At 56.8% G+C, this 8,931-nt stretch overlaps 1 protein-coding gene across 2 annotated transcripts in view; it reads right to left on the reverse strand.

The window, feature by feature from the left end:
* Nucleotides 1-1,209: 1,209 nt before the first annotated feature.
* The window catches only part of Plekhm2 (pleckstrin homology and RUN domain containing M2), a 41,400-nt gene continuing 33,678 nt past the window's right edge, over nucleotides 1,210-8,931 (reverse strand). Inside the window, exons 8-19 of one of the 2 annotated variants that reach the window (XM_021199756.2) lie at nucleotides 7,115-7,972; nucleotides 6,917-6,986; nucleotides 6,698-6,788; nucleotides 6,397-6,461; nucleotides 5,968-6,056; nucleotides 5,315-5,447; nucleotides 4,858-5,048; nucleotides 4,496-4,561; nucleotides 3,612-3,771; nucleotides 3,280-3,459; nucleotides 3,081-3,197; nucleotides 1,210-2,214 (exon numbers count right to left, since the gene is read on the reverse strand). In XM_021199756.2, coding sequence (XP_021055415.1) covers nucleotides 2,077-2,214; nucleotides 3,081-3,197; nucleotides 3,280-3,459; nucleotides 3,612-3,771; nucleotides 4,496-4,561; nucleotides 4,858-5,048; nucleotides 5,315-5,447; nucleotides 5,968-6,056; nucleotides 6,397-6,461; nucleotides 6,698-6,788; nucleotides 6,917-6,986; nucleotides 7,115-7,972 — 2,158 coding nt within the window. In that variant the 3' untranslated portion in view covers nucleotides 1,210-2,076. The remainder of the gene's footprint in view (nucleotides 2,215-3,080; nucleotides 3,198-3,279; nucleotides 3,460-3,611; nucleotides 3,772-4,495; nucleotides 4,562-4,857; nucleotides 5,049-5,314; nucleotides 5,448-5,967; nucleotides 6,057-6,396; nucleotides 6,462-6,697; nucleotides 6,789-6,916; nucleotides 6,987-7,114; nucleotides 7,973-8,931) is intronic. The other variant, XM_021199754.2, reaches the window with a different exon arrangement.

The raw sequence follows: 8,931 nt of genomic DNA on the forward strand, positions 1-8,931 counted from the left end.
GTGTGTGTGAGTGTGTGTGTGTGTGAGTGTGTGTGTGTGAGTGTGTGTGAGTGTGTGTGTGAGTGTGTGTGAGTGTGTGTGAGTGTGTGTGTGTGTGTGTGAGTCTGGTGCCCATGGAGGTCAGAGAGGGTTTTGTATACTCTGGAACTGGAGTTACACACGGGTCTGAGCTACCATGTAGGTGGGTGCCCTGGACCTCTGGAAGAACAGCTAGTTCAGTGCTCTAACCACTGAACAATTTCTCCAATCCCATTAATTTTATTTTATTTTAAGGCAGGGCTGCTCTGTGTAGCCCTGGCTGTCCTGGAACTATGGAGACCAGACTGGCCCGGAACTCAGAGAGATCTGCCTGCCTCCGCCTCCCAAGTGCTGGAGTTAAAAGCATGCACCACCACACCCAGAATTCCTCTTTTAAAAAGACAGGGCCTCACTTTATAGCTTAGGTTACCCTGTGTGTGTACGCATGTGTGTGAGAGAGGATACACACACGACAGACACTGAGGGCAGCTTTAGGGGCCATTATTTAAAAAAGGGTTACTTGAACACAAATCCTGCTCCACTTCCAGTCGCCATGAAAGCCAGGTGCCTAAAGGTGTACGCAGCACAGAGACGCTCGACATCCAGATGAACCCCGTCTGTGCAGGCTGCACACAGTATGCAAACCAGTGCGTGCATTTAAAAACCATACAAGTGAATTCTTAGCTCTAGAATTCTCCGTTTCCTGGTTTTACCACTCGTAAGGGCAGGTAACCTCTGTGGAGATGGTGCTGCATAGGGGCGGAGGGGGGAGTCCAGAAGGGCCCTGGGAGAGTGACGTGTCAAAAGCCTGCTGCACCCAGTGGAAGGTGATCTACACCCCTCCTGTGCCCCGGCTTCTAGTGCCTCAGCCGCGCTCATCCCAAACTGCAGAGTCCCTGTGTGGGCCGAAATGGAATGATGAGGGCCCTGTGGGGAGTAAACCTGGTGACTCTAGCCATTTATCTTAACAACCAAGCCACCAGGCTCCCTCTTGTGGTGGCCCTGCAGGAAACCGAAAGGCACAGGGACTTCCAGGCCCTTCCTCCTCCAGGCAGCAGAGCCAACTTGCGGCTGATTCTTCCTCTCCCTCTCCCTCTGTGTGTGTGTGTGTGTGTGTGTGTGTGCCCATCCACACAATGGAGATGGAGAGGGGGTGGGGCGCTCTTCCACCCCCCTCACACCGAAAGAGGGCCAGCAACAAGACTCAGCAATATAACATCAATTTTATTTAAAAAAAACAAAACCCAAGCCACCTGACCCGTCCCTCAAGGGACCTAACAGAGACCCCGCGAAGGGCCAGCTCCAGCCAACCAGGGGTCATCAGGTGTCAAAGAAGCTACCGCGCTCATGGGCTCTGCTCCCCTCTCCGACCCTCTCCATTGCTCCTGGCAAGAGGAGCCAACTGACGCCTGGTCCTACAAGCTCTGCTGTATTTGAGGAAGAGGAGAGGCAGGGCTGTGGACATGCAGGGCCTCCTGGCAGCCCTGGAGGACTGCGGGCTGGGCCCAGGCTGTGCGAGGCAGGCCGCTCTGCATGGGGTGCATTCGTGAGAGGGGGCATGCACAGATTTCTAGTGTTTGCCTTTCCCTGTGTGATGGGGACACTGTTCAAAAACGAACAAGGGTGGCTGGGCACTCAGGACCCCCCAGGGGGCCCTGACCATCTGCCCAGGCCCCTGACCCAGGAGAGGAAGATGGCGCACCCACTTTCCCCGTCTCTTTGCTCCCTCTTAAATGGATGCGGTCGTTCTCTCCGTCACCCTGAGCAGATGGTGAGGACTCAAGTGGTGGCCAGGGGACACCAAGTGTCTACAGAGCCCACAGGGCTCAGACCTTCTGCCCCAGTGACCGCTAGTCACTACCAGCGGGCAGGGTGCCTACGGTGCCAGGCACCGACTCTGAATTCCTGTCTCTAGCCACACCATGTGGCTCTGCCACCCCAAGGCAGCAGTGGGCCGTCGACCCCCGGCCCCGAAACACCATGGTGGGACAACGCGCAGTGCAGAAGTCGGTCAGCCCGCCTCCTTCCGGTCTGCCCACAGTGCTGCCCAGCCGTGCCTCAGCACCAGGGGTCCCGGGAGGCCCTGCCACGGCAGAGACTGTCACTCCGCTGCCAGGCGCTGTGGATGAGGCTCAGGGCGTCTTCAAATTTCTGCTTGATGGAAGCTTCATGGATGGCCTTGTGAGGAAGGTCTACCTGTGTTTGGACAAGCAGAAAGCACAGGGCTATTGGCTGTTCTCCCAGGAGCCTGGAAGACCTTCAGGGCCCTGCACACCCCTTTGGGAACACCTTCCATGTTGTGAGTTTCCCTCCTGCTCAGCGCACAGACCCCGAGGCTCAGCTCTCCAGTCCACCTGGAATTCACTGGGTGAGGGGATCTGTTCTTGGCTGTTTTCCATCTCTGGCTCAGTTTAGAGCTGCCCCAGAATGACAGGGTGCAGGGAGCACGGTGCATAAAACAGTCCCTCTCCCTGGGTGTGGTGGCACATGCCGTTAATCCCAGGAGCCAGAGGCAGATTTTTCCCTGTGAGTTTTCAGGCTGGCCAGAGATGTACAGTAGGACCTTGTCTCAAAAACAAAAAAACAGGGGCTGGAGAGATGGCTCAGTGGTTAAGAGCACTAACTGCTCTTCCAGAGGTCCTGAGTTCAATTCCCAACAACCACATGGTGGCTCGAAACCATCTGTAATGGCATCAGATGCCCTCTTCTGGTGTGTCTGAAGACAGCAACAATGTACTCACAATAAACAAAATCTTTAAAAACAAAAACAAACAAACAATCAAACAAACAAAACAAAAAGAAAAGCAAGTCACCACTTCTCCAGGGCTGGAAACTATTCCAGCTCCGGGGTGGAGGAGGGCCTGTCTTGCATCTCACCAGACTCACCAAGAACCCCATGGTGACTGGAGCTCAGGTCAGGAACCGCAGCTCCTGGTGGTATTTTTAGTTTTGACAGACACATTGACAACGGGGCCCAAAGTTTCTGACTATCTAAAGCTGTTGGCAAATTCCTGTCTCCAGAACCTTCCAGGCGAGGCCAGGCTCCAAGGACAGCTAGGTACCTGGTAGATGGCTTTCCACCCAGAGCTCAGGGCAGTCAGGAACCGGTCCAACTCGGAAGTGCAGCTCAGGTAGATGACCCAAGGCTGAAGAAGCTGTGGGCTATCCTGGGAAAACTCCTAGGGGGCAGCAGGTCCTGGGTGAATGAATATGCATGGATTTCCTGGGGCAAAGCCGGTGCCCCCATTCCTGCCCACTCACCAGGACACAGTATTCCTTGCCCAGCTCCGTGGAGATGGCAGTGATGTCTGCCAGTCTGGCCGTGCCCAGGGAGCGAAAGAAGCTGGTTTGGCAATCCTCGTGGCATGTGAAGAGGCGGTCCTCTGTGATCACCAGGCAGCAAGGGATGCAGGGGCTGGGAGCTATGCCCTGGGGTATGACCTGGACATTGGCAGAAGGTAAGAGAGGCAGGTCGCTTCTCCAGAGTGGCCTGCATCAAGAATCCCCTGTAGACTCTCCCTTAGGGGTGAAGGGTGGGGTGCAGGGGTGATGGACCGGGCTGGGTGGATGATGGTGGACACGGGTGGGCTTACTCCTTTAGACACGGCCTGGCAGAGATGTTGCATCCAGTCAGCCATCTCGGCCTCGCTGTCGGCGCTTAGCTCCAGGCAGGGCCGGTCAGACAGAATGACCTGGAAGGCGTGGGGCCGATCCGTGGTGTTGGATCTCCGGCAGCCACCGCACTGTTCCCCACTGGGCCAGAGGAAGAAGGTGAAATGGGAGGGTGGAGGCAGGGCTGGGAGACCCTGGGATGGGCTGAGGTGCCCTGGCACTGGACCTCGGACTCTAGGGACGCTTGTACAAGTTTGGCTAGCCCACCATGTGTGTGTGCGTGTGTGTGTGTGTGTGTGTGTGTGTGTGTGTGCGCGCGCGCGCGCGTGAGTGCATGTGTGTGTGTGTGTGTGTGTGTGTGTGTGTGTAACCGCTTTTCTCTTTCTTTTAAGACAGGGTCTGATGCAGCCCAGGCTGGCCTGGAACTTGTTGTGTAGCAGAGGATGTATGTAGCATATGTCTATGTCCCACACTGGATTTGAAGTGAGCCACTCGACCTGACAACCTTTATCTCCAGAATTACCAAGCTCCCCTGGGGTTCCCAGAAACAGCCAGGAAAGATTACAAAGGCACTCACTGCACCTGCTCAGAACCAGTGCCCGCCCTCCCACGTCCTTGGTCACCTGCCTCTCATTGGCTGGAATTCCTGGAACGGGGTTTCTTTCTCTAGGCAAAAAGGTGCCTCCTCGATCATCCTGCCATCTCGAAGCTTGGGAAGCCCAAGGCACTAGTCAGGGTTACTGGGTAAGGCGAGGAGAGGGACAGAAGGACAGTGGACTCCAGGCTTCGGAGTCAGCCACAGCTGACCCCTGGGCAGGACACCTAGCCATGACACCTGCACAGTCCCCTTTCCTGGGACACTTACCCCATGTTCACGGAGAGCAGGGGGATGACGTCTGTGCGGTCAGGATACTGGTAGAGGATCCCATTGCTACAGGGTTACAGTTACAGTGAGGTGAGGCCTGACTAAGAAGATCCCAGGAATTCCCCATATACTGGCTGGGATGGGAACCAGGGACCCGTTCTCTATGGAGGGGTGAGAAAGTGTGCCTATGGAGAACATTGCCCCTGGGAATCCTGGGCCCAGAGAACTGGCTGTATAGAGAAGCTCTCTATCCCTGGGTGAGCCCACACGCCGTGGCAAAGGGTGGCACCCGCCCATGGGCCTTTCCCAGCTAGGGACTTGACACATGCCTGGACCCACAGCTGCGGGGGGGGGGTTCCCACCTGAGCACCACGAAGCAGGCCTTCCAGTGCTCCTTGCCAAGGTAGGAGGTGCTGGCCTTGTAGTGCAGCATGCCTTCTTTGGTGATGGTGCCCTCGGCGGGTGAGCACTGGCAGGGAACAGGGCCCAGGGCCTCTTCCATGGGGTCCTCCCAGTGCACAAGCCCATAGAAATGCACGGTCACGGCAGATGCCTGGGGGTGAAGGCGATGGACGACTGCAGGTGAAGCCTTGGCAGAGCCCATGCCAGGCCTCAGCTTACCCATGACCCAGCCACAGGAACGGCCACTGTGAGAACAAGGCCACCTCGGGACATAGCCAAGTGGACAAGAGGAGAGAACCTAGAGAAGAAAGCCCTTCCCAGGAGACTGGGAGATGCCCGGCCCCGGCCCCGTGTGTAACAGTGAGCCTTAAGGCAGGCCAATGGGACAGCACTGGGGTTTCCGCCCCAGCTACTAACCTCACATTTAGACTCCTGGGCGACAAATTTGGCCAGCGCCAGCCTCTCCATGGTAGCATCAGTCAGGACACTGGGGTAGGGCGGTTCCCGGCAACCTTTGATCATGGCTGACTTCAGAGATGCCAAGAAGAGCCTGTTCAGGGAGTACGGTTTGCTGTCAGAGGCCTGGAGACAGGTCCTTGGTGGATAGGTGTGACGGGGTCAGAGCCCTGCATCACTTCATGGTGCCCAGAAAGGGCCTGACCATTCCTAGTGTCCAAGTGGCCTTGGCTTCTAGCAGGAGGCTACCAGACTGCTGGGACAGTAGAATCTGGCCACTCCCATCAGTACAGAGGTGACCTCCTCACATGGGATTCCCATGTCCGTAGTAGTCCAGGCCATACGCCCGGGACAGCAGCCCAGCTCTTGTGCCTCCCCTCCCATCGGATCTCACACCAGCCCCCATCCTATCCATGGGTCCTGAGGGGCTGAGGTCACTGAGCTGACGTGAGTCAGTCGGTCAGTGACTGTCCACTTCCCTGCCTCTCTGAGCAGACCGCAGGCTCGTGGGGGGGTGGGGACAGATTGGTGTCCCCTCCTACCCCCAGCCAGGGCCATGCCCACGGTAGATGCTGATTCTCCTGTCCTGGTGAGGGGCGGGGGCTGACACTCACTCAGCCAGGGCCACGTCGGCCGTGTCCAGCAGAAACTGCTTCCTGCGGTTGGTGCACACCAGCTTGACAGTCTGTTGGTCGAGGCCAACCTGCAGGAAAACACATGGGACTTGGCCGCTGCCTGCCGTAAAGGGTGTACTCAGTAAGGGCTGACTGAGATTGGGAAGGGAGAAACCACTTGCTGGGGGCGGGGGTCACGACTAAGAAGGCCTCTGACCAAGACTGGGGGTCTGGACGAGTTAGGGAAGATGGCCAGAGATCTGGGACAGGAAGAGGCGTCATCGCCCTTGACTCCCATCCCCAGCAGCACGTGTAGGAAGGCCTCTGTGGATGTTGGTGCCCGTGGCCTATGCGTTACAGCTCTGGGCGGGGCTCGCCTGAGAAGCCCCGTACTTAGGTGGGTACACCAACTGCAGAGCCTGGACTCACCGACACATAGTCAAGTTCATTGTAAGAAACAGCCTCTTCCACCAGGTATGGCTTCTCCGTGGCCCCTGAGAGAGGAGACGGGAATGCCTATTACCCCGGCTGGCCTCTTTATCCTCCTCTGCCAGCCCCATTAGCGAAGACCCAGCCCTCCCTGCCCCGCAACAGGAAGTGACTGTGTAGCAGAATGACAGATAGGGTGCCCAGCCCAGCTAGCAATACCTCCCTCTGGACACTTTCAAGCCTACGGTGGGGGTTGGGAAGGAGCCCAGCCCCGCCCACCCTGGCCTGGGGTGGCAGGCACCTTTCCGAAGCAGGTAGATATAGCAGTCTGTGAGTAGCACGTAGAGCAGTTGCAGATTACCCTCCATGTGCCCTGTGCTCATCCGGATCATCTACGGGCCGAGGCAAACCGCGGTCAGCTCGAGGGCCCGCCCCATGGGACCCACATGCGCACTGAACAGAGTGGGTGACTCAACCCGCCTTCCTGTGCCGATGGACGGTTCCCGATTCGGGGACTTACTTTGAACAACTGCTCTTCGTTTTCTCGAAAGACGTGAATCATGAGGAGGAGCAAGTGGTTGTTGTCTACTCTGTGTCAGGAACAAGGGTAGGGAGGCGCAGGGGTCAGGCCAGGCAGGAGGTCACCCTCCTTTCCACCTCCCACAGCAGGCTAGATCCGCCATCCCTGCTGGACTGGCAGATGCCGCACAGCCCTCACCTGAACTCTGAGGGGTGCGTCATCTCTGAGGGGCTACCCTGGCCCTCCTCTACCCCGGAGTCCTCAGCACTGCTCGGACAAGGGCTGGGCTGGTCTCTCTTGAGCTTGCAAAGAGCTTCGTGGGTTCCAGGTTCAGGCTGGGACACAGGTTCGGGCACGGGCTCCTGGCTGACCAGTGGCAACTGGCTGTCCGGTTCCTGAGGCTCTGCCTCCTGAATCGCCTCTCCTTGTCGGTCCTCTAGGGGCTGAGATGTCTGTCCTTCTCCTCTTCCTCCTTCTTCTTCTTGGAGAGCAGCCGCAGGGCTACCAGGAACATGCAGCGGTTGGCTAGGCCCTGGAGGGTCATGGTGGCCGCCACCTGGTGCAACAGTACTTGGACTCTCGACTGTAAACCGGTAGAAGTCCATGGGGGCTGGAAGCCCCTCACTAAAGTCGCCAAATGGTGGTTTCTCCGGGGCCTCGCCCGGAGAGCCGGCCCGAAAGGACTGATCAGGAGGATCCACATGGGAGCACCAGGTGCTAGGGTCCAGCTGGCCGTGGAGTTTGTCAATGACCTTGCTCAGTGGCTGTCCTAGGCACTCCATGGAGGTGTCTTTCATCTCGGGGATCAGCAAGCCCATCTGGCTGAGCTCTGAGAGCTCGCTGCTCCCAGCCGTACTGCTGAGTCCTTCCCCTTGCTCCTGTGGGGAGGCAAGTGTAGTGTCTGAAGGGTCCCTCGCCAGGCCTGGGGTGCCCACAAGTCTGTCACCTTCCCCCTGCTGGCCACATTTCTGCTGACTAGAGGTGGGGTGCAGTGGGCTCGCATCCTCCTCCAGCTTGGTCTTTTTCTTCTTGCCAATCTTCTTCTTCTTGGTGACCCTGCAACACAGGGGGCAGGGAGGGGACACTTTGAGTGCCACTGAGGGAAATGGCTGGGTCAGAGAGGCAATCTCCAGTGTGTGTGGTCCCAGGAGTGCAAGGTGGGAGGTCTAAGGTGGCCTGCTGCTGGCAGGGAGTAGGGGAGGGATATCGTGAATGACTCCTGAGCAGGCCTACAAATTCTAGGTGATAGACCCGAGAGAGCAGCCAGGCCTGCTGGTGTAAACTCAGTAGTCCCAGCACCCAGGAGGCAGAAGCAGGAGGACTGTGAACACAAAGCCAGCCTGAGCTACTGAGCCAAGACACTGTTGCATAAATAGAGAGAAAAAAATATGGGCTAAGCCAGGCCTGGTGGCATAAACTTACAATCCTAGCACTCCGACCTAGGACATTTGAGGCAAGCCTGGTCTATGTAACAAGTTCCAGGCTAACCAGGGCTAACCAGGGCTACACAGTGAGACATTGTCTCAGAACACAAAACAGAGCAAAACAAACTTAACTGAGTTAGCTGCACTTGTCCAGGAATCAAACCTAGGTCTTGGTTAGTTGGTTCAATGGCTCTCTACGCGATGCTCTCCTTAGGATCTGAGCAATAGATCCTTTCCACTATTACTGTGGCTATCACCGTGAATAACTGACATGGCCAGACATGCCTCAGAGTTTCTGGGCTCATCATCTTGGCCCAACTCTTTGGTTCCAGGATGGCTGGAATGAGCCTGGCTAAGCTACCTCAGGTCTGAGTCACTATAGTTAGTTGCTGTGTACTTTAACTAGCCTGAGAGAGAGTGAGAGATTGAGAGATTATGTGTGGGCCAGGCCCAGACCCCAAAGAGCAATGCTCCTGTGTCAGACAAAAATTTTTTTCTGGGGGCTGGAGAGATGGCTCAGCGGTTAAGAGCACTATCTGCTCTTCCAGAGGTCCTGAGTTCAAATCCCAGCAACCACATGATGGTTCACAA

This window comes from Mus pahari, chromosome 6, assembly GCF_900095145.1.
Source record: "Mus pahari chromosome 6, PAHARI_EIJ_v1.1, whole genome shotgun sequence".
Taxonomy (NCBI): Eukaryota; Metazoa; Chordata; class Mammalia; order Rodentia; family Muridae; genus Mus; species Mus pahari.